We start from the raw sequence: 24,030 nt of genomic DNA, 5'->3' as shown, positions 1-24,030 counted from the left end.
TAGAGAGAACCAGTGGACAATACAGGAGATAACTTTATTGAAACGCAAATGGCATCAAACAGATGAATCTTGCTGGGAGGAGACATGCCTGATGGAACAGAGGGCCCAGATGAGAGGGGCCTCTGGCAATGATGGAGGAAGGCCTCTTCAGCTGGCCTGGCATGGATTTAATTTTCAACCAATTTGTTACTTAAAACAAATTACTGAGGGGACAGCTCACCTCTCTTCATGATTGTTACCGCAACTATATACAACGGTTTGCTTTCCAGATTCAAATTTGCTTTCTCTACATTAGATATAAAAGGGGGTAGACTGAAAGAGGGGAGGGTCAAATGAGAAAAAAACAAACACACAGACACACACATATCCTGGTTTGGGGCTTTATGTCCAATAAATTAAAAAAAAAAAAACAACACAAAGACCTGGTGCAAAAATTCCTCCCCACTTTCCACCTGAGGATTGCCATGCACTTGAGAAACACAGACTCCATCACATAAACAGTGCTGCCTAAAACAGGATGGGGGTGGGAAGGGGAGGGAAGGAAAGGAATCTGGTAGGGGTTGGAATTCATTTAAAAAAAAGATTGTTCTGTTAAAAAAACAAAACAAAACACAAAAAACAACAACAGTAACAAAAGTCATTAAGTGGGAGGCTCCTGCACAGCAGTAGCCCAGACACTGGCTGGGATATGGGAACTCTTGGCTTATCATGTAACATCTTCAGTCTCCGAGGGATGGCAGGGAAGCAGGAAGATCGCACAGGAGATGACCAAAGGCCCGTTATCGACCTTCGGGGGTACCGAAGGGGTGATTTTAGTGAAATCTGTTTTACACTTGTCTTCTTCCAGCCTTCGTTCCTCCCCAGATGCTTGGTCCTAGATTTCAAGAGGCCTAGTGCTAGCGCATTACTTTGTCCTCTACCCATAAGCTCCCTCGCAGGGAAAACTGACAAACTTGAAACAAAACCAGTTGTCAATAGCCTCATCTACCCCATGGCCCCATCAACTAGAATCTGTGAATCTGGAAAGGTAAGAAGCTCCTCTCAGATTTTTTTTTTTTTTTTTTTAAAGGGATTGTAGTCTATCACTGTGGCTGAGTCATTCTGTACCCTAGGCCTGGCGTGGGGAAAGGAAAGGATGAGCCCAGGGGTTTAGTTGTCCCTGTCCTGCATCTTCATTGTGCTTCAGCCCGTCCTGTGAGCAGAGCAGAGCATGGAGACGGGGTCTTTCTCGGGGTACTGGAGCCCTCCAGCTGCCCTGGGGAAGGAGGTTCTGGCCAGGTTTCTCAGACCCAGCAGTGCCATTTAGAACTCAACTAAAGGAGAGGGGATGTTGCTAAGAGCACAAGTTGCCATGGAAATACAAATGAGATTTTCTGACTTTTCTCATCCTATTATATAATCAGAAAAAGCCCTGGAGTAGACACAATCCAGCAGAAGAGCAGTCTGGAAGAGAGCTCCAACTGCTTGCTTCAGCTACAGCCCATTTGTTTCCCAGGTAAAAATTTCAGAGCCAGGAGATTTTTCTCTGAAGACTGTGTTCAACTCGAAGAGTCCTGCCTTCCCCCTCCCGTCTGCCCAAAGGCACATGAACGTTTTCTGTGTTAAATAAAAGGAAAACCAGAAACATAAGGAAGCATGGGAAAGGTAACTTCCAAATTAATGTAAAAGCCTGAATTACAACCTAGGACCTTATTTTTTGGTCCTAAAGCCCCTCGGTGTGGGGACTCTGCTACTTGCCTTTCCCTTTAAAAAAGTGACTTTCACACTATAGCGTAAATACGAATTACCAAGAGGGTTTGTTAAAACGCAAATGGCTGGGCCCTCTCCTTAGTTTCTGATTCAGTAGGGGCCTGAGAATTTCATTTTTAACAAGTTCCCAGATGTTGCTGCAGCTGCTGGTCTGGAAACATAGGATGAGAACCAGTATTCTAAGAAATGAGAGTTGAATCAAGGGACCAAGGGTCCACTTACTTCCATGACCACTCTTGTCAACAGAAAATTCTCCATGGCATAATCATTCAGAAAAATAGCCAAAACATCAAACTGGGAGGAGCCAGTATACATAGGTTTAATTTTCAACTCTAATGGTCTCTGTGCAGCCTCCAAATTTCTATCGGGATCCTCATCTTCCAGTTTACTTCTGTTTCCCAGTCTCTGGCTGGCAGTGCTTGCTTCCAGGGCTAGGCTGAGCACGCATCTGCACACACATGGATCCTCAGCAATGGGGAGAGCCCAGCTGGTGGCCCCATAGATCCCTGATCAGATTGGTTGAGGACTCATGAATATATAAAGCTGATTCAAGTATAAAGGGCAATTATCTTCAGGCATTGGCCTTTTGGGAACACAGTGTCCCTAAGGCCATTTTATTACTTATGGCCTCTTTAGTGGAGCGATGAACCACTAGCAGTCAGAACTTGCTAGTAGTTTCTAGTCATCAAAAGAGTGTACCAGCATTAAATTAGTATATCCATTAGCAAACCCTCTGGCTGGAAAAACACATTTCATCCCATCAGTGGGGTTGACTTATAGTCTGCTTATTAGCATCAGCTTAGCTAAGGCCTGAGAATAAGAAAAACAAGTATGATGAGGAGTTACATTTGGTGATCTGTATTACTTTTAACACTTGAACCCTGTGTTAAATCTGTGATTAGGACAAGAACAGCTTCCTTTCCTAAACACCCTGAAATAAAGACTTCTTAGAGTCTCCTATAAGTCTCCTGGTGCTGGCTTGTAGGACCAAGTCCCACTTGGTCTTGCAAATTTCACCTATAAGCAGAGTTTCTGGATATGGGTGTCCTCTCAGGTGATGATGTGAGGTGTTTGTGAGAAAGAGAAGGCTGTTGTCTTCCTACCCTTTTGGAATACCACAGGAACTAGTGACCTCCGAGACTGGAAGGGAATGTCCCTCTGAATCGTGTGACCCTCATGTCAGGGAGCTAGGAGTGGAGGTGTGGTGAGATTAGGTCCATTGGGAGTCTTGCAAACAGGAAAACCAAAAAGCCAGAAATGAAATGGAAAAAAAAAATCACTATTTCTTCTGAAATCCTTAAGGAGTATGAATAGATTAGTTAGAAGCCTGGTAATTCAAGACCAAAATGTAGCATGCCAATCAATAAGGACTTCATTGTAGGGTCTGTCCATGGACAGCAAATCGTTCTTCCCTGTTAGCCTCTAGCTTCCCAATGGTCAGACTACGTGAAAAAGACGTTGGTATAAGGATTCACACAAAGACAGAGATAAGCACCGTAGAGCTGCCACAAAGCATAGATTTTTAAAAAATATTCTGAAGCCTCAGAAGTTAGGAAACAGCAACAGCAAAGTGCTCTTGAAGGGGGCAGGGGGCAGAGAGAGACACACACACACACAGACGTCAGGTCCCGTATTAGCCTCCAATTACCTAGTATTTTATTTTTAATGCCTAGGCAGGGATTGAGAAACACAAACACTGGACAAAATGTGTTGGTTGTCTTCATCCAGAAATGAGAGGGAGTCTGCGGAGGAACCTCTCCTGGAGTCACGGCTCTCCCCAGAAGTTGATGTTGGGTATTGAACCATGTCATCTGCTAGCCCGCTTTGGTGAGGAATGGAGTTGAGGGTCTGGAGAGGAAAGGGAGAGCACACATCCCGGTCCTACATAGGCTGGGCTCTTCTGAAGGTGCCCGGGGGATGAGAAATTAGCCGTGGGACCCAGTTTTCGTTTTCGGAGGGATCCCAGTAGTCTCAACTAAGAAGCAGGTGCGTAGGTAGGAGAGAATGCTGTGGATTCGCTCTTGTCATTAATTCTAGGGCAGTAAGGGGGAAGCTCAGGTTTTCTGCTTCAGAGAAGTCTGGATGAGCACCCCAAGGGGTTATAGCACCATGAGGAGGCTCAACTTTCTGCAGTTGCCACATAAGCATGATTCCTTGGTGAGATAACAGATCCCCACAATGAGGGGCCCAAGTGTGCAACTGTAAACTGGGTCCCAGGCTCCAGAGGGAAAGCTGAGGCTGCAGTGCCACCTCATTAGATGGGAACGCACTTTTTGGAGGAAAGCAACTAGAGACCTGGGCTAAATGCAGCAGTCAACTCAGAGTAGAGGGTGGTGGGTCCCAGAAATAGAGAGTAAAATTAGTAACATGAGAGGCCTCCAGAATCAACCTGCTGAGGATCCAAGTAAAATTCACGGTGGTATCCATGGTTACCAGGGAGCCAAGAATCCCTTTGGAGGTCTGAGGCAGTTGGAATGGAGGAAGGGGTTCTCCCCTTTCCTTCTTCTCAAGTAGCCAGTAACATCCATGATAGAAGGCACTGGCTGGGCAGCACCAGAAAGTAGAGAGTTAAGGGCTCAACCACCTGATCAAGATGGCATTAAACGTCTGAGCCTTGTCATGGGACTGGAGCTAAGGACAGGGTTCAGAAGAGGCCTCGGTCCAAAGAAGGCCCATCCGGTCCTCCCTTCCTTCCAAGTTGGAACATCCAGCTCTGGGGCCTCCTCATTCTGCACAGCAGAGACCTTAAGGCAGTGATATCAGCACCATCCTTGAACAAACAGCCTCTTCCCACCACAGAATTGCATATTTTAACAGCTGAGTTGGTTGGGGATCTTCACAGCTCATGGACTTAGCAGCAAAAGCACTAACAGTCTCTAGCATAGAGGACCCTGTCATCCCTGGGAGCTACCAGATGAATGCAGAAGCTTTCTTGGGGAGCAACCTGAACCATCTGTTGGACCTAAACGGAAAGATTCTGATATGAAGAGTCAGATGCATGTACTCCTTGGTTGGGTGGGACAGAACAGTCCAGGTGAGTATGCCTGTAGATTCGGATAAGGTCTTGTGCTACAAAGGAATCTGAAGAATGCACACTTGGGCCCAGGCTTATCACAGGTCTTTGATCTGTAGAGCCCTGAAACTTCATCCTCGCCAGGCACTTCAGCCTGGATCTCATCCCACAGGGGCTTCCAGAAATGGCAGGTAGAGGACTTGTCCACTTGAGATAAGCAAAGTTCCATTTTAATGGATCCCAGATCTTCTGCCCCCCATGTATTAGACATCTAATCAAAGGCTTCTTTCTAGCTGGCACCTTGGGTTTTGGCTACATTTCTTAGATGATCCTGAGGGTCTAGATAAGCAGAGGATGTGCACTTAATGGAGGTTAAGATTTCCTACTAGATGGTGAACACAACAGTTCAAGTCTTGCCTTTTTTGTTTTTTCAAACCTGGTGACTGGCAGACAGTAAGTACTCAGTAAGTCCTTGCTGAGTGAAAGCACATAGACTGCCAGGCCTTCGGGGCAACTTCTACTGAAGGTGGATCCCTTTAGAAGGCAGATGTTTGCCACCAAATCAAACTCCTTGAACCTTATATTCTGACTAGGGGTATTTCATATGGATGTGCAGTCTCCTGTAAGTGAATATTTACTTGTCAAGAACAAATAGTAAAGGCCACCTACAGATTTTGGATTCAGTTGAGCAGAGCGGCCGCCATCAGAATAATGTAATGGGGGGCCCAACAGGCCACAAGACAAAGGAATATTCCCAGTTTCCTGGTTTTCCTCCAGTCCAGTGTGGAGCTCAGGGTAGATCTTCTATCAACATGGGGTGATACACTCTCAGACCGGAGGCTGGCAGCTGAGCTCCCAGGCAGAACATGTGCTTTCTCAAAAGGGAAGTCAAGGTTCTTCTACTACTTTTGTCTGAGCCAATGCTTCGGGTCTCCTGTAAGTCCCAAGGATGCCAAAGATAGTGGCCATGGCAGGCATCTAGCTAGTGCCAATTAGATGGCATCAGATTCTCCGAAGAAAACCCACTTGGAAAAGCCAAACTAGCCCCAGGAAAAGCAACCCAAGCATTTTGTGGACATGAGAGGAAATGGAAAGAAAGAAAGAAAGAAAGAAAAGGAAAATAAATAGGCACATGGGAGGGGGAAGAAAAGAAAACAAAAAGCGAAAATAAAAAACAAAAAAAGTAGGGTTTATTGACTCTCATGCGTGTTAAATTAGAGGGCGTAAGACAGAGCTAACAGTCTTTCTCTGAAGGCTGGAATGCTATTGTTGTGGTCTGGTGACTTCCGAGATAGGCAGCCATCTTGTCATCATCCCCTAAGTCATCCAGGGATGGGCAGCATGTTCTCTACTTTGGCAACTTCTTCCTCTCTCTCCAGCGTCATCTTTTCCTTTCTTTTTGTGTGTGTGTGTTTTTTTTTAAATACCTTTTACAGATTGATTTAAACATTTTTTTAAACCACATGCTTCTTTTTCTGGGCTCCAGCCAGATCTCTGGGGGAAGAGTTATTGGCAGTGGTGATGGAACTCGGAAGGGTCTGTGAGAAATTCTGAGGAGCTTCCTCCTCCCTCAGATTTCCCCACACAGGGCTGTCTCTCCCAGAGCTGTTCGTGAGAATCAGTTAGGAACTGCTGCCGGTTTTTCTGATGTCTTCTGAACCCCTCCCCAGAAAGCCTAGGAGTTTATAATTGAGACACGAAATCAAGGAAAAAGACCCAGAATTATCTTTTCCCCAAAGTCATGAGAGGAGGCCAGTAAATATATCTAGGGGACACAAGTTTCCAAACTCCACCCCACCAGTCCTTCCTAGGAAGTTCTCAAGGTGCAGCACCAAGAACCTGCCCTCTTCCTTCACCTCCTCCTCCCCCTCCTGTTCTCTCGGGCCGGAGAGCCAGTCCTCTGGAACAAGAGAGGGGAGAGGAGGAGAGAACGTCGCTGATGCCAGCATTCTGCTGTCCGGGGTGACAGTGACTGCTGGACCCTCAAAGCGTGGCCTGGAGGTTGGGGTCCAGGATGGTTTCTCGATCTGGAGACTCAATGTAATTGGCAGCTTCCTGAAGTTTCAGCAGCATGGCCATCTAAAGAGGGGCAAAAGGATGGATTCATGAGAGTCGGGACTCAGGGTCCTGGCCACAGAAGGGAAACACAAAGCAATCTAGCTCAGGGGTCTGATCCTTGGTTTGGAAGTGATGAAGGGCCCAGAGAGTGTACAGGTGCCTCCTGAAAAAGCAGCAATGGTTACTTCAACCCTGTCTGTAAGCATGTGTGTGTGATGCTCAGGAGTGTCTCGGCTATACGAGGTGCGGTGCTGTGATGTGGGAGGGATGTTGAAACGAGAGAGCCTCTGCCTCCAAGGCGGTCACACTCAGGAGAGGACAGAGGGCCTGGACGTACCGACTAATACTGGGAGGGATGTGCGAAGTGGCCGTAAGAACGCCTGTGTGTGTCAACTTCTTCCAAAGAGATCATAGCCGAACACATTTGGTGTCATCACGAGTCTGTCCTGCACACCCACCCTCTGCCCCAACACACAGCCTAGTGCTTCCTGTCAGGTCTAAACGCTCCTTCCTCCTTCCCTCTTTACCTCTCTCCTGCTCCCATGCCTCTTCAAGACTGTGACCCTCCGTTTCAGCTAAGTACACCTGGCTGGTTCTCTATTGAATCTTCTATTTACATGATTATTAACAGTCCTCCAATTTAATGGCTTGTTTTTTGGTGTTTGGTTTTTTTTTTTACACAGGTTAACACCTGTTTTTAGCAAAGTCAAAATTTAAATTAAAACGTATTATGACTAAAGTGGAAGAATTTCTTACTTGCAACGTAAAACTGCAAGGTCACAGGAGTGGTGCACATTAAATTTTAATACAAACTGCTTAGTTATCTTCCAAAATGGCTTTGCTAATGAACACTCCCACCAGCAGAGGATGAAGTCTGTGCTTGCACACACACTATTTCTGCCAATGTGAAATGGTTTTCTCCTTGTTTTGATGTTGCATTTCCACAATTATTAGAGAAGTCAAGGTTCTTTTTGTATTTTTATTGGCTGTTTGCCCTTCCCCTAGTCAAATGCCTGTTCGTATCCTTTGTCCATTCTTCTAATTGGAAATTTTATGGGAAGTTTTATATATTCTAGGTACCTCTTTCGGTTACAAGCCTTGCAAATATTTGCCCCAGTTGGTCACTTGTCTCAGACTACTTTTCATAGCGGTTCATGAAATCCACTGAACCGCGGCAATCCTCAGGATAATACCAGAGTAGAGGGAGAGGTAGAGACAGAGTGTTATGTGTGTCCCACTGCTCTCTGTTTTGGTTAATAGTCCTACCTGGGATCTGCCTGAGACTCAGGTCTTTACTAAAATACATCTTGCTAGCATGCATTATTATTTAGCTTAAGATAGGTTGTAGGCATATGATCTTTATAACCCAGGATTCTGACTGGTGAGCTCCTCACTGGCTTCATTCTAGTCCTAGCTCTGCTGATGCCCTTCAGCCTCCATCGGGTATGCATGAAAAGTTCAATTCCAGGGGCGCCTGGGTGGCTCAGTCGGTTGAGCATCTGATTCTTGATTTCGGCTCAGGTCACGATCTCGGGATCGTGGGATCAAGCCCCGCAGTGGGCTCCGTGCGTGGTGCGGAGTCTACCTGTCCCTCCCCCTCTGTTCCTCCCCCAGCTCACGCGCGTGTGTGCACGTGCGTGCTCGCTCGCTCTCAAATAAATAAATAAAATCTTAAAAAAAAAAGTTCAGTTCCATAATACTCTTATTTTTACCTGCGAATGGCTTCTACTCACCAGGGGGTCCGAGTCCAAAGAACTTGGGGTGCTATCTTTGACTGTCCTATCCTCGGGAGGTGAGGCGATGCTATGAGGGCCCACGGTGGGAGGGGGCAGGTGGTATAGCTTCGACTGGTCTTGTTGGGCTGATGGCCAGGGAAGAGTGTCCCGGACCCACTCCACTGGGTCCTCCCAAGCAGCTTTCTGTCCATGGACCTGGATAGAAGGGGAAATGCAGTTACTGGCAGAGGGATCCACAGATGGAGGCTTGCACATGCAGTCTCCTGATGGCCATATGCATTTCCTCCAATGGAAAGCCTTGAGACTCTGATCCCCACGAGTTGAAACTCAACTCCTTTGAGTTTCCCCACAAAGGAAATAAGTTGGGTGACTAGGTAAAATGATTCTGGAGGATGATTTGGCAGACTGTGTTAAAAACTTAACATGTTTTTGGGGCGCCTGGGTGGCTCAGTTGGTTAAGCATCAGATTCTTGATTTCGGCTCAGGTCATGATCTCAGGGTTGTGAGATCCAGCCCTGCGTTGGGCTCTGCACTGGGCGTAGAGCCTGCTTAAGATTCTCTCTCTCCCTTTGCCCTTCCGCACCACTCCCCACTCTCTAAAAACAAAAACAAAAAACCCCAAAAAACAAAACAAAAAAAACAATGAAAAACACTTAGTATGTACCCATCTTATGACCCCATAATTTTATTTATTTATTTTTTTAAATTTTATTTATTTATTTGAGAGAGAGAGAATGAGAGATAGAGAGCACGAGAGGGAAGAGGGTCAGAGGGAGAAGCAGACTCCCCACTGAGCGGGGAGCCCGATGTGGGACTCGATCCCGGGACTCCAGGATCATGACCTGAGCCGAAGGCAGTCGCTTAACCAACTGAGCCACCCAGGCGCCCATGACCCCATAATTTTAGTAGGAAGTTCTTCCTTAGTAATCATATCCTTTTTTAAATTTTTAAACATTTTTATTTTTTCATTTTTTTAATATCCTTTCTTTCTTTTTTTTTTTTTAAGATTTTATTTATTTGATAGAGACACAGCGAAAGAGGGAACACAAGCAGGGGGAGTGGGAGAGGGAGAAGCAGGCTTCCCGAGGAGCAGGGACTATATCCTTTTTTTAAAACCTTTTTTTCTTTTCTCTTTTCAGTAGGCTCCACGCCCACCATAGGGCTTGAACTCATGACCCCAAGATCAAGAGTTGAACGCTCTACCAACTGAGCCAAAAGGGCACCCCGGTACTCCTATCTTTTAAAAGGATTTTGACTTTGTTGAAAACAGATGTTATCTGTGTAAAAACACTTTGACATTGGAAAACTATAAATAATAATGCAAAATTTGGGGCACCTGGGTGGCTCAGTTGGTTAGGCGTCTGACTTCAGCTCAGGTCATGATCCCACAGTACTGGGATAGGATCCAGCCCTGGGTCAGGCTCCCTGCTCGGCAGGGAGGCTGCTTGCCCCTCTGCCCCTCTCCCTACTTGTGCTCTCTCTCTCTCTCTCTCTCTCAAATAAATAAATAAATAAAAATAATAATGCAAAAATAAATGAGATAATGGTTTCTGGCACCGCCTGATAGCATCTCAATAGACACTTACCACATCATCAGGGGATATCTACTGCAATAACAAATTACTTTTATGGAAAATACACGGCCAGTAGGATCCAGACACTGCATTGTAGTTCACTAGTGCTGGAATGGATGCTAGTCATCATTATGCCCTAATTCACAGGTGAAAAAAACTAGGGAGGCTTTACTAAAATGGTATCTTCCTTTTGCATAAAGTTCTTACTCTAGTTTCTAAAAATCTTTTCACATATTTCATGTCTTCCAAACAACCCAGTGATTTAGGCAGAGCAGACTTTATTATCTCCTTTCTTATATATATAGGGATGTTAAAAAAGGTTATGTAACTTGGTCAATGTAACATTTTTATTAGTAGTTAGTAGTAAGCTAAGGCTGTAACAGGGTTTTCCTTAATTCTGAGCTTGGTGATTTCTCTATGAGCTCTGATCCTTAGAGAGAGGTCTGAGTTTGGCACAGAGCCAGAAGGCCCAGGACTGGAGACAGGCCCCAGAGACCGTGGTCCTGTAGCCATTTGCTGAATGGTGGCTGGACACTGGGCCTTACTCTACCTCTTAGCAAAAGACCTTGGCAAGTCTTCGGAGCCTCACGTCTAACACTGGAGGATGTGTCTGCTTTGCTAGGTGGGACAGCCTGACCTTGGGGGACTGAGTAGGGTCAGAGGGTAGGGCTCACCTTGATCCCATCCTTCGCTCCTTCCTGTAGGTAGGGAATGATGGAATTATTCCACAGGTCAATGAACCAGGTCCGGAAGTCCTCAATGCCAATGGGACAGGACAGAAAGAAGCAAGGGCCTATGGAAAAAAGTGAGGCCGGTAAGATGGCTGAGCACTCAGCTCTCCCCAGTCATCTGTCTCTTTCACTCCTTCACACCAGGCAGAGGGGCCTGATAACCAAAGAAGTAAAGGAAATTTAGAGTCGGGCTGTCCTGAGATTGTTGTCAAGACCAATGGGAGTGGCTGCCTGGCTGGCAGCCGCATCAGCAATACTTCTTCACAAGGTGGAAGTGAGGTGAGGGAGTGAAGGGAAGTTTTCCAATTCCCTTCTAAACACTTTCTTTTCCCGATTAGTTGTGGGGAAAGTGAGGGAGTGGGGCTAGCTTTCTGATGATTGAAGTCATTCACCCAAATCATGGCGCTAACTGCGAAGGGGAATGCTTGGTGAGTAATTAAGCAGTCCTGGGTCTGAAGCCACAGGGCTTGCTACTCCTTTACATGCTGAAGACTCCAGAAAGAAATGGGAACATCCCTCTGGGTGGCAAAGTAGGAAAGGGAAGCCACCTTCTGACCCCAAGGGGGAAGCTAAACCCCAGTACCGATGAGGAAGTCTGAGGTGCTGTGCTTCTCAAGGAAGGTGTGGAGATGGTACCACAGCTTGGGCACCCAGTCGAGCACCCGAAGCAGCTCTTCCTTGTTGGCATTGATGTCACTGTCCGACTCTACCAGCTTCCTCCTCAGGTAACGAACCAGGAAGCCATTGGCTGGCTCCACGTTGTTGGAGAAGGTCAGCATCCTGCAGTCAGGAATGGGGAGAGGGGTCAGGGCGGCCATGTGGGCATAGTCGGCATCCATCCCCTGCCAGTCCGTCCTTCGTCCCACCTGCCTCCCACTAACGCCCACCGGGTTTCTTCTCAAGTGATGGCCGAGTTGACTGAACGGGCAGAGCTGATTCTCAAACCAGTGACCGACCCTCTTCAGAGAACCATCTGACCTCAGTGACCCGGATGAGGGGGTTGTGTGGGCAGAGAACCCAAATCACAGCATCCTAGCTGCAGCTCTCTTAGTTTTGTAGTTCTTTCTTCTTCTCGAGGGTTCTCTTCCACCCCGTAACTGACAGGGCAAGTATCCCTACTCTTTCTTCCCAGCCCAGAGGCCCTGCCTAGTTCTCCTTCCTGCTATCTATTGCCCCTCTGGCCAGATCCTGGGATTGAACTAGTTTGCAGAACTTTAGGTAGGGTGGGAAGGTTTATCCAGGGCCACGGTTCTTACCTGAAGCTCAAGTGCAAGCCATGATTAGGTGTCATTTTTACAGGCTGATTGGTGGTACCTATGATATAAGGACTGTGGGAAGAAGGAGGAAAAAGGTTCACTTAGACTTAACACTCGCTTTCTGCTACGTACACCCAAGGGAAAGCTCACAGGTTGGACTGGACCAAGGCTCTCCTTCCCACTGCGGTGAGTTTGGTCCTGACTCCAGCTTACCATTTGTGGTACTTGCAGGTGAGAGCCCCATTGACCAGCTCACTGATGGAGCCTGCTTCACTCAGGTCATCCAGCAGGATCACCAGCGGGACATCCCCAATTCCTGTTTCCCGGTCTATCTGGTTGGCCAGGTTGGAGAGATAGAGTTGCAGATCCTGAAATAAAAGAAGGAAGTGGCTCAGCACTCAGGAGTAGTGAGCACTTGGATCAGCCTTGGGGGGAGGGGTTTTGGAGAAGGTATGCTAGCTAGTTCTGGATTCCCCTGGGGCCTTTGGTTCCTGTTGGATGCATCTGAACGTTCGACTCCAGAACAACTATGGACTGATAAACAGTGGGTCCCAAAGGCTCTAAGGCAACCATCTTAAGTAGCGGCTTCTAAATCCCTGAAGGGTGGGGATCACATCTTATTTCCTAACGGGATTTTCACTGGGTTGGTACCATGAACCACTCCAATAGATAAGCCTCCCCCTGCTGGGGCAACCCCAGAGTGTCAGGGCGTGCTTGAGAGACATCCAGATTTGGCAGGGGACAGCAGAACGTGTCACATGTAATTCTGAGTTCTTCTCCCCAGAAAGCCCAAGGTCAGGGTAATACTGACGAGAAGGGTAGAGGGAAGGAAATAAACAGAGGGACAGGATTTTCAGGGTCGGCAGAAAGTGAGGTGGAAATGAGGGTATCGTTCAGTCAATGATCAGCAAAAGGGAAAGGCGTATACCAGAGGCAAGGGGAAGTGTGGAGAAAGAAGGGAAGGGAAGCGTCTGGAAAGAAACTGGGGGCAGAGGAGGGACTAGCAAAGGGGAATGCTAAGGGAAAGGGAGGAAAGGGAACAGAAGGGGCAGGAAGGGGCCCGGGGAAGGCCTTGGGGGCTGAGGCCCGAGCAAAGGCTGGTGGGGGTGCCAGGAGGCAGCCACCTTGCAAGACTGCTGGTGCATGTTGAAGGTGCTGACGATGCCCTCGGTGACCTCGCGGCCGGAGCGCTCCACCAAGTACTCAGCCAGCCGGTTGGTCAGGTAGGTCTTGCCCGTGCCGCTGGGGCCCGAGAGGACGAGGCGCCGGTGCTTGAGCAGGAGGCTTATGTAGTGCTGCATCATCGGCTTGGGGACCAGTGTCTCGAACACCAGGCTGTCGACGCACTTCTCCTTCAGACCTGAACCCCCGGCCCCAGAGAGCATGAGCCATGACCAGGGCCCCGAGGGCGGCAAGGACCCCTGAAGGGCATATGTTTCTTCACCTAGGAGCCCACTGAAATAACTCAGGGCCACCTGTCCCCGGGTTCCATAGGAATCCCCTAAGCCCTAGTTTTGAAAACACAGATCTTATTTTTAGGGACATGCTTGGAGTTATAGGTGTGTGGGTGGAGTGAGAAACCCAGGCTTTTTAGAAATTTCCCTGGGACTGAAAATGGCCCTCGGAACAAAGTTAGGAGTGGATCTTACTCATCTTTTTACCTTCTGTTCCCTTTCCTCCCTTCCCCTTAGTTACTTGAGTACAGTGAGGTGCACATTACAGCTTCTCAGTAAATCCCTGTTGAATGAATGAGTGACGGATTGTCTGATGTTCCTCTCCCTCCCTCACCCCATATCGCTGCACCCCAAAAGACAAAGACTGACCTTTGAGGGAGACTGATATGTTGTTGACACCTCGGCGGCAGGGAGGCATCTCTGGGGGCTCCGCATCCAACACCCGCTTCACGTGGCTGATGCTATAGCCATGGATGGACTCGGTGCTCAGTCCCAGGGTGGAGGCTGGGTCCATCTTAGAAATGTAGTCCTAACAGAGGAGAAAAGGAGGAAGAAAAAAAAGATAGAGAGGAACACCAAGATGATGCAAACCCAGATGTACAAGCCACAAATTTCAGAGGGAACAGAAGTCAATGGAGAAAGGGAAGAACCTATGTTTTTCCTAGTTAGCATTTCCCCACGAAGCATCAAAGGTCCCCAAGATCCCAATGCCTGGATGGCTCCATATCCCATGAGAGGATAAACAACCTTTGTGAGTACATGTATCCCTTTACCTTGAACACTTGGAAAACAGCTTCATCCAGCATCTTCCAGTCCACTTTTCCACTGACCTTGCTACATCCTAGGAAGAATTCCTGCTGTTTCAAGTCCTATATGGCCAAGTAGAAAGAAGTGTGTGAGCCTCAGTACGGTCCCTCCAAGAAAGGGGGGTGGTCCTAAAAGGCCTTAGCCGTGGGGTACTCTGGTTTGGGGGTTTTTCAGAGCCCAGATGTTTTTGGATAAAAATAATAGTGTCGCCAGGCCTCCCTGAAGTTCCTTACCCCTTTGATGATGTGCTGGGGGGGCATCCGCACCACCACCCGAAGGGTCACTTCCTCCTTTGGACCACAGGTGCTGATGCCATCCATGGGTGACAGGTCTGTAAGCAGTGAAAACAACTATTAGCTTTAGGGGCACCCACAGGCTTTCCTAAACTTTCTAGTCATCATCCCTTCCAAATGACTACTGACTACCAAGAGGAAACCGAAACTCCAAAACTGAAAAGCAATTAGGGTTGAAGGACCAGAACAACACTTCGTGTCTCATGACACTGGGATGCGCTTGGTTTAGGCGCTGTTAACCTGCATGACCCGAGAGGGGTGCCCCCAGAGCAAGCAGAATGGTGCAGCAGTGACCCAAACCCTCTTCTTCCTGCCACCCTTACAGGTTCTTCTCCCAAACAGGTACCTGTGTCAGTGAGACTTGGGCTGGAGGAATGGGTGAGGGCAAGGCCCAGGGAGCGGCGAGGGGAGGCTAGCGCAGAAGATCCGGGGACCTGCCCTGGAGTGGAGCCCGATGAGGGGCCTGGGGCGACCTTCAGCCGGTCATTCTCGGCTTTCAGCAGATCCACCTCCAACTGCAGCGAGAACAGATGGGGCAGGGCCGCAGAGTTGGATGGATCTCAAGGCTCGGTCTTCCCTCTGCTCAGCTCTCCGCCCAGATACCCACCTGCATGTTGTGCATCGTCTCCCGAAGTTGGTCCAGTTGGTGGGCAGAGTTGAGGGCTTCCAAGCGGATGTCTGTAAGCTTCATCTCTTTCTCCCACAGCTCGGAGCGCAGTTCCGATACCTCTTTCTTCTCCGGTTCCTCCTCCTCATGGCCATGGAACAGCCTGGTGTGGGGGGCCGGGTGAGCAGGGCCCCTGGAAGAAAGTGAGAGTGAAGCCAGGCCATGTGGGGCAGCTGTAGAGTTGCTAGGGGACACGGAGGTAATCAGCCGTGGTGGGGGGAAGGTCTCTCACGCCCCAGGAGAGCCCTGTAGTGCGGTGGCCAGGGGCAAACAACGGGCTTAACTGCCGCCGCCGGCCATATACCGTTGGCTGGCGGGCAGACAGCACTTACTCGGCGCCATCTGTGCCCACAGAGGAGGGGCTGGAGGACTTGACGGAGGGTGAAGCGGCCTCTGCGGAGCCGCGCTGTAGTTTGGGGGACGAAGGGGCGGAGGAGTCCGGTGTGGCGATCTCCTCAATGTCAGAGTATGAAGAAGCGGACTTGGGTCCCTTTTTTATGCTGAAGGCTTTGTTGAAGGAACTTCGAAGCTAGAAAAAAGCAGATCCAGGTAGAGAGACATCAGGGCTCCACTCTGGAGACTGGGGGCGGACTGGTTTGGGACTTCTGAGACGGAGAGGTGTACAGGCAGGGTATTTGCTTGCTGTCAGCAAGCCTCCCTCTTAAGGCTTCACTTGGTTCATGGAATATGGACAGAAGAGTTGCCTAGAAATTAGGGCTGAGAGAAAGTCAACTGTTCTGGCTTGCTGTGGTTGTAGGCTACAGGAACTTCTTGGGTCTGCTCTCTCCCATGGGGAAACTATGCCCCGGAGCAGGACAGAGAGCAGTCCCCAGAGGTCACATGGTGGCCAGTCTCTCAATGATCGAACTCCACCTTCTCCAGCAGACCAATTACTGCTCAGTCTAGAGCCTTGCTCATTCTGGGTCTCAGGGTCTACCCTGACCGTGGCTCATCAGATCGGAATCCATTTATCTATTTACCTATTAACCAGAAACTGGCCATATGATTCTGTGGAAATCAACGGAAGGGAGTGGTATCAAGTTTCTTTTAGTGTCTCTTGTGCTCAGCACATCCCAGAATGGTGAAAACAATCAGATACAAATGCTTTCTCCTATTCCCACTCAAATGTCCTAGAATGAGGAATATTTCCCAGCATTTCCTCAGAATACTTGAGAGACTATAATGTGACCATAGCTTGTTTGACCTTAGGTGTTGATGAGCTTGGGTGTTAGGGCTGTGATCTAGAGATGCAAACCAGGGTCCTGGCCCACCCATTCACATGCATCCATATAGCATGCACACACACACAGGGACACAGATATGGAGTGGCAGCAAGAGACAGAGAGTAAAGGAGGGGTCGAAGGCTATAGGGGACAAAAGTAAACCAGATCTTTGGGACAGTGAGAGAAAAGAAAGGAAAACTTGAGGGTACTCTTTCAAAGTGTCTCTTCTGGAACACAGGAAGGCTGTTAGGTAAATGAGGAGAGCTGATGGTGGTGTGTGTTGGGGTGTCTACCAGGTAGGACATAAAGGAGGACCAATCTGGCTGTGATGGGGATAGGAGAGAGAGAGAGAGAATGTGTGCAGTTAGCTAGAGTGTGCATGCAGGGGATAGATTATCATGGAGTGGTCAAGGCTCAAGAATCCCATAAAGCTCAGTTCTCTGCAGAGATGAGGAACCGAGGATAAAAAGTTGACTTGCTTGAGATTGCAGAATTGAAGGAAGGCCTGGGACTGGAACCCAGGCTTCCTTATTTTCAACCCAATGGTCTTCTCTACACTATTGCCTCATGGGAAGCTGTGTGTCTATGAGAGAGACAGAGAAAGAGAGAGAGAGAGAGAGAGAGAGAGAGAGAGAGAGAGAGAGAGTATGTGCGTGTGCGTTAAGTGTGTGTGTGCGCATACAAAGAGATCCCATGACCACCATCTGCCCAAAGCACACGTTCTGTAAGATCACGAAGACCCTGAGTGAGAGACGGTAGTGTTCTCTGTGTCATTCAGGGTTCCCAAAGCACAGCTGTTGGCAGATGTTCATTGGTGTTATGTGGTGAAGCATTCCCCGAATTCAGGAAACAGTGGGTCAAGCAAAAGGAAACAGACCCTTTACTGAGGGACATCTCAGAACGTTCCTATGTGGGTGTGCACTGCAGAAATGCAGGGCTTCTCAAATTTGATGATGGCATCCCTGTTTTAAGGAGCATCGCCGTGGACTTGTGCACAACACATGCTGGGAAATGCTAACCTAAAGAATCAAGTTTAAATAATTATCCTGGCATTTCAAGCCCTTCCTATCTGCGCCCCGCCCTACTTAGTGCTCCAGCTATCCTGATTTTGTTCCTGCAGAAAGCCTCTCCACACACTCTCCTATCACAGTACCATCTCAGTTTAGCTTTTACCTCCTTTGTGGTGTTTCCCCAGCCTCCTGTAAAAAGTTTCATCTACGAGCTCCTCTAGCCCTCATTGGCTGAATTAGGCATTTTGGCACCGTTGGATTGTTATCAATCTCTTATGTACGATATTGGTTTTTGTCTCCCCAGCAATTCTGCAGGCTCCTGGATGGTTCAGATTACAGACTCCACTTTTCACATCCTTCGTAACACCTGGCGCAATGTTGGGCTAGGTTAGTGGACCTCAGATGTCTGGTTTGTAATGGAAACTCTGGGTTCACTTTCCGCTTGTCTTGAGAGTATACTCTAATCCCTGAAATGTCTTTGGAAACTCCATGGATGCTCAGAGGGTTTCAGGTTCTCAGGTGGTTTGAGGGTGCCCTGGACTGGATGGATCATATCCTCTCCTATATCTGGTTCGTCTCCCTACAGAGCTAAATCTTCAGATGAGACCCAAACTGAACTGGTCTTTGGGAATTGTGGTCGAAATAATGTTCATCCAGTGAATCTCTTCCATTTTGGGCTTCTAGGGTTTGAAGGAACAACAACAACAAAAAAATCAGGAAGCTCATTTTCTGGAAAGGAGGAACTTCAACTGACTGCTTTTATAACAGGCTGATTTTATAACAACGGGCAGACAGGAGGGAATAGATTAGGATTTTGTTGAACTTTTCCATTTGGCCCCCAACCAGACCACTCCTCTGTCCTCATGTGGGGGCAGCCGTGGATGGACCATGCAGTGGAGTGAGTTAGGAACTCTGGGGTGGTTGTTACGGTTAGTTTCATGAGTGGCCGCTCTTTGTTTAGGGGGAGGGAGTTGCTCTGGAAATGGGGAAGGTATGGCAAAAGGAAAGAAAAAACAAGGAGAGAGGAACTGGGTCTCTTACCTCATAGACCTGGAAAAAAATAGGGATTTGAAGTCAGCATTTTGAAGGGAAAAAAAAAGAAGCAACACTTAATCACTCATTTCACACAGCTGGGACCCATCTGTGCTATACAAAGGTTTGGGGGCCAGTCCTACTGCACAGGGGACAGAGGAGCAAGAAGTCTCCTTTTGGGGATCCTCTCCTTACCACAGGCAACTGAGGAGCTAAAAGTGTTTTAGGTCTGCCTATGGAATTTCAGAAAGGTCATCCAAAGTCAGTTTAGGGCTATCAGGAGCCAGCTTGGGGGAGGTTGGGGGCTTGGGAGTTTGGGGGTTAACTATCTCTCGACTAGTCAATGGTAATATAATGGTTCCTTTTGAAGTAATATGGAAAGTTCCACAAATACTTCTCCAAAAAAACTGAAGAAACAACCTGCAGGAGCATCTAGAATGAATGGCTTTGTTCAGAAAAATCTCTCTATAGTATAGAAGGGAATGGAGGTGGGGTGGGCAAGCAGTTTGATAGGATGTTCCTTTCTGGATATTTCCTTCTGTTGCCAAATATATCTGACCCAATCAAAGGCATGGAGAGCTCCAGGGAAGCGGGTGTGCATGGGGTTGGAGAGACGGCCTCGGTACAAGTGGGGCAGGATGGGGTTAAGAGGAGAGTTTAGCAGACTTTGCTCTGAGCTTGATGCCTGGGGCTTCTTCGTATTTGCCCCAAGGCACCATATCTTGGTTAATTCTGGAAGGAACCAATCCCTATGCTGAGGTGGAGGTGACCCACCACGGCTCTACATAGTTCCTACCCCCTAAACTTGGACCTACCCAGCTCTTTTTTTTCTTCTTTTTTGCATCAGCATCCTTGCTGCTGCCAATGCTGGAATGGCTGGTGATGCTGTTGAGGCTCGAGATGCTGTCCGAGGAGTTCTGTCTCTTGATCCGGAGTTCTAGGGGCCAAGTACAAGTGGGAAGAACACATACAGGGTAGATTTAAAGAAGACATGGAGCTCTGGGCAAGTGTAGCTGCAGAAGGTGGAGGAGAAGGGCACCAGCAACTTCTCCGTCCACAGTATTCATTTTCTGGATCATTCTTTCAACAATTATTGAGGGCCAATCATGTTTTAACATAAAAAACGCTAATGGTAAAAAGTAAGTAAGAAATGATCCCTGTTCTCAAGAAGCTTCCAGTCTAGCAGGATAAACAGCAGTACACAAACTAACGAACTCAGCCTGAATAGGTCTGAGAAGGGCTTAATGAGCACTGGCCCTTGATAACTCGATGGAGACATCAACCTACCATTTTTTTTTTAAGTAAACTCTACCCCCAGAATGGGGCTCAAACTCACTACCCCAAGATCAAGAGCTGCACACTCCACCAACTGAGCCAGCAAGGCACCCCTCAACCTATCATTTTTCATGATTTTCCCCAGCAATACTTGGCTGCCTGGTGCTCCAAGGCCAAGTTTAACTAGCCATGTGTCCTGCATTTAACCTGAATGAGCTTTAGTTGTCTTATCTGACAGGTAGAAAATCTTTTCAGCACTCTGAGGTTTGGAATGGCACAGAAGATGATCTACTTTTCCACCACAGGGAAGAAAAAAGCTAACCAGGGAGGAGATGTTTCAGTCTTGAAAGAACAGAATTTCTTCAGATGGGAACACTGGGAAACTATTTGGGCTAAAGAAAAAGTACATGCAAAGGCCCTGTGCAGGCTTTGCTTTGGGGCACCTCAGGCAGACTGGAATGGAAGCACTACAAGGAGCACAGCAAGAGGTGAGGGTGAGGTTGGAGGTTAGCCTCAGGCCAGATCAGCAGAGCCCTGAATGCCTTTTAAGGAAATTTGCCTTTGTGCCATAGGTAATGAGCAAGAGCAGCAGAGATTTTGGAGCAAGATTTTTTTTTTTTTTTTTAAGAGAGAGAAAGAGTGTGAGAGTCTGCTTGAGATTCTCTCTCTCTCTCTCTCTCTCTCTCTCTCTAATAAATACATAAATCTTAAAAAACAAACAAAACAAAACAGGTCGTGAGCCAGATTTGGCCAATGGGCCATGGCTTGCTAACCCCTAATTCACATCTCCCCCCCAGAACATGTATTGCTTTTATGATAAAAATAAACTTAATTAAAAATTAGTTAACTAAAACTAAAATGAAGGGCAGCAAAATAAGTGTGTGTCTCTATCACCAGTTACTCAGAGGTTCCAAGTAGTTGTGAGTCTATCAATTAAAATCTAAAAATATGCTATATATTTTTATATATAAATATACATATATACGTTTTAGAAGGAAAGGATTTTTAGAATCAAATAACGTTCAGAAAGTTAGGAACTCTTTTGTGCATTTTTAATTTCGTGCCACATACATTTATCACCTTTTCACAAATAAAATAAGGGTAGGTATCATTGCTTTAAGCATTAGCTTGTTGAATGCTCCTAGAAATCCTCCTGACCAAGTTGAGCCTGGGTCAACCTGAACGGAGGAAAACATGCAAACTCATCGCAAAAGACAGAAATGATTTATTCACTTAACAAATACATATCTGAAGAGTAAGGTGCACTTGGGAAGCCCGAAATAGCTTAATATTCCAGATTCATCACTTATGAGCTGTGTTTGACCAAGTGACTTATTTTCTCTGATCTTATTTTCAACCATAAAATATACTTTATAGGGCTGTTATCTGGAATAAATGAATCAATACAAGTACAGTCCTTGAAAAGTGCCCAGCATATGCCAAATGCTCAACAAATACATTTTTTACTAGCGCCATAGGTGGGATACAGAGCGCAAGAAGAGAAGGGGCGGGAGATGAGGCTAGAAGGAAATGTCTGTCTTGGGAGCGGGAAGACAGTACCCCACACAAATGGGTTTGGAGCATATTCTCTTTCCCTTTAACTTGTTTTTCTGAAATGTTTCAAACACACAGAAATACTTAAAAGCATAGGACAATGGACACCCGTATGCCCCCTCTACCTAATTTAACAGTTGTTAATATTTTGTTATATTTACACCTGTGTGTGTTCTCTTTCTTCCTCCACATGCAAACAAGTGCACGCACACATACAAGCACACATATGTACAGGTATTTTCTTGAATAATTTGAAAAGAAGTGGCAGACATCATGACACTTTGCCACTAAATCCTTCAGGACTCATCTTCTAAGAATAAGGACATTATCCCAAAACATCATTATCACACCTAAGAAAATGAGCAGTAATTCTTTTAAATTAATATCTAGTCCATACTCAAATTGGAATGATTTCTGATCTCAACTGACATGATTGGATTACGCTGGGGGGTGGTGCATGAAGGAAGGACTGTAACATTGCAAGACTAGTTAGGAAATTATTGTAATAATCCAGGAGAAGAGTGATGAAAACCAGAGCCAGGGTAATGATTAAGTCAGAACAGAGAGAGAATTGAGTCTCTATCTATCTATCTATCTATCTATCTATCTATCTGAATTATATATATAACTCAATGGCTTTATATGGTAAACCAGTGAGACATAAAAGATGGCTCTTACATTAGTGGTTTGGGTGACCAGGCAGATGATATCTGAAATGGGCCAAACTGCAGAAGGGAAAGTGTTGGTTTGTGTATTTGTAAGGGAGGTGGAGGGACTGCCTTTTAATGCTGGACATGTTGAGTTAGGGGTATCTATCAGGTGATCTAAGTGGGGATGTCCAAAAGTATTTGGAAATAGAGGTACAAAATTCAGGATGGGGATACAGGTTAGGAAGACAAGAGATACATATTAAGAGGAGGTTGTAAAACTTATTGAGCTAATAAACTCAGCAAGTTTGCAGGACACAAGATCAATATATAAAAAAAATCCATTGTATTTTCATATACCAGTAATGAATAATCTAAAAAGGAAATTAAGAAAAACAGTTCTATTTACAGTATCAAAAACAAATTTAACAAAGGAGATACAAGACTTATATACTGAAAACAGCAAAATACCACCAAAAGAAATTAAAGAATAAATAAATGGAAAGGCATGCTACCCTTTGCCTTCTATCTTAAAAAAGACCTTGACCCAGGGGTGCCTGGGTGGCTCAAGTCAGTTAAGCGTCTGACTCTTGATTTTGGCTCAGGTCATGATCTCAAGGTTGTGGGATCGAGCCCCGCACTGGGCTCCGGGCTGAATGTGGAACCTGCTTAAGATTCCCTCTCTCCCTCTCCTGCTGTCCCTCCCCTCACTTGCGCTTGCTTGGCTCTCTCTCTCACTCTCCAAAAACAAACCAAACAAAAAGCTGTGGCTGGAGCCCTGGGAGCCCAGTCCCTGAAGACGAAGTGGAAGGAAGGAATGGGCTCTGTGAAGGAGTCAGAGACGGTAGGACAAGGCCAAGATGGGAGTGATGACTCAGAAGCTATGGGGAGAATTTAATGAAGAAAGGAGGCCAAAACAGGGCCAAATCTTGGAAATCTTGGGATACTGCCTCTGTGTGTGTGTGTGTGTGTGTGCGCGCGTGTGTGTGCATGTTTAGGAGAGGTTTTTTTGAGCCCCTACCAAATGCCTGGCACCATGGTGAATGCTCACATGGGTCTTCTGGTAAAGGTGATAGTAACTGAAGCAAATTATGGTGGGGTTAGGCAGGTAAAGGAAGCGGAAGGTAAGTCTGTGAAGGAAGGAAAGCAAATTATGGTGGGGTCAGGTGGGTAAGGGAAGCGGAAGGCAAGTTTGTGAAGGAAGGAAACAGATAAGACTGTAATTAGAAAGGATATAGCAGATACATCTTTCATCTTCTTTAAAGATAAAAGAGCCTTTAGCAGCATTATAAGCAGAAGGGAAGGAGTGCATGGAGAATAAGAGGTCAAAGATGTAGATGTGTGTGTGTGTGTGTACATGCGCACATGCATGTGTGCGCAATGGGTATCAATGCTAGAGGGAGCATCCCAAAGCATTAGACAAGGGATCCCTCTTGGCCAGAAAGGACAGCCCCTTCCAACGAAACGCGAGAAAAATAAGTAAGGATCGGATGAATATAAATTGATGGAGCAGGGAAGTCAATGGAGTTCTTACTTGAAAATTTTCTTATTTAAGGAGGAGGCCGAATCTATGTTCAGAGTGAGGCAGGTCAGTGGTGGAAGAAGGGGCTGGAGAACAGTGACAGAGGTTGGGGATCACTGCTAGTGGAATAAAAAGGAAAACAGACTACAAGACAAGTTAGAGGACCATCCAACTACCCAGAGAGCCTGCCTCGAATCAGAGATTGCAGGGTTTGGGGGCATCAGACCACTACTCATCTTGTCCTTCTCTAGCAAAGCTTGACTGTTTGGCTATTAAATGCTAAGGCTAACTTGTCATTTGAGCCCCACGTAACCACCGTGATATTTGCCTCATTTGAATAATAGATTGCACCCCCTTGGAGAACTGATATGAGGATCAAATAAGATGATATGTCTGTGTGTGTGTGTGTGTGTGTGTGTGTGTGTGTGT

At 46.8% G+C, this 24,030-nt stretch overlaps 1 protein-coding gene across 9 annotated transcripts in view; it reads right to left on the bottom strand.

Moving 5' to 3' along the window:
* Positions 1 to 5,930: 5,930 nt before the first annotated feature.
* The window catches only part of NAV1 (neuron navigator 1), a 238,939-nt gene continuing 220,839 nt past the window's right edge, over positions 5,931 to 24,030 (bottom strand). For all 9 annotated transcript variants that reach the window (XM_073884580.1, XM_025855041.2, XM_073884582.1 and 6 more), the window contains 14 exons: positions 19,419 to 19,540; positions 15,671 to 15,867; positions 15,279 to 15,471; positions 15,018 to 15,186; positions 14,612 to 14,709; positions 14,345 to 14,440; positions 13,941 to 14,100; positions 13,242 to 13,477; positions 12,331 to 12,485; positions 12,118 to 12,189; positions 11,445 to 11,641; positions 10,805 to 10,923; positions 8,554 to 8,751; positions 5,931 to 6,841 (listed from right to left, as the gene is read on the bottom strand). In XM_073884580.1, coding sequence (XP_073740681.1) covers positions 6,746 to 6,841; positions 8,554 to 8,751; positions 10,805 to 10,923; positions 11,445 to 11,641; positions 12,118 to 12,189; positions 12,331 to 12,485; positions 13,242 to 13,477; positions 13,941 to 14,100; positions 14,345 to 14,440; positions 14,612 to 14,709; positions 15,018 to 15,186; positions 15,279 to 15,471; positions 15,671 to 15,867; positions 19,419 to 19,540 — 2,108 coding nt within the window. In that variant the 3' untranslated portion in view covers positions 5,931 to 6,745. The remainder of the gene's footprint in view (positions 6,842 to 8,553; positions 8,752 to 10,804; positions 10,924 to 11,444; positions 11,642 to 12,117; positions 12,190 to 12,330; positions 12,486 to 13,241; positions 13,478 to 13,940; positions 14,101 to 14,344; positions 14,441 to 14,611; positions 14,710 to 15,017; positions 15,187 to 15,278; positions 15,472 to 15,670; positions 15,868 to 19,418; positions 19,541 to 24,030) is intronic.

This window comes from Callorhinus ursinus, unplaced genomic scaffold, assembly GCF_003265705.2.
Source record: "Callorhinus ursinus isolate GAN/ISIS: 27379988/994484 unplaced genomic scaffold, GSC_fseal_2.0 scaffold57, whole genome shotgun sequence".
NCBI classification, from domain to species: Eukaryota; Metazoa; Chordata; class Mammalia; order Carnivora; family Otariidae; genus Callorhinus; species Callorhinus ursinus.
This window is presented reverse-complemented; position numbering and strand designations above follow the sequence as displayed.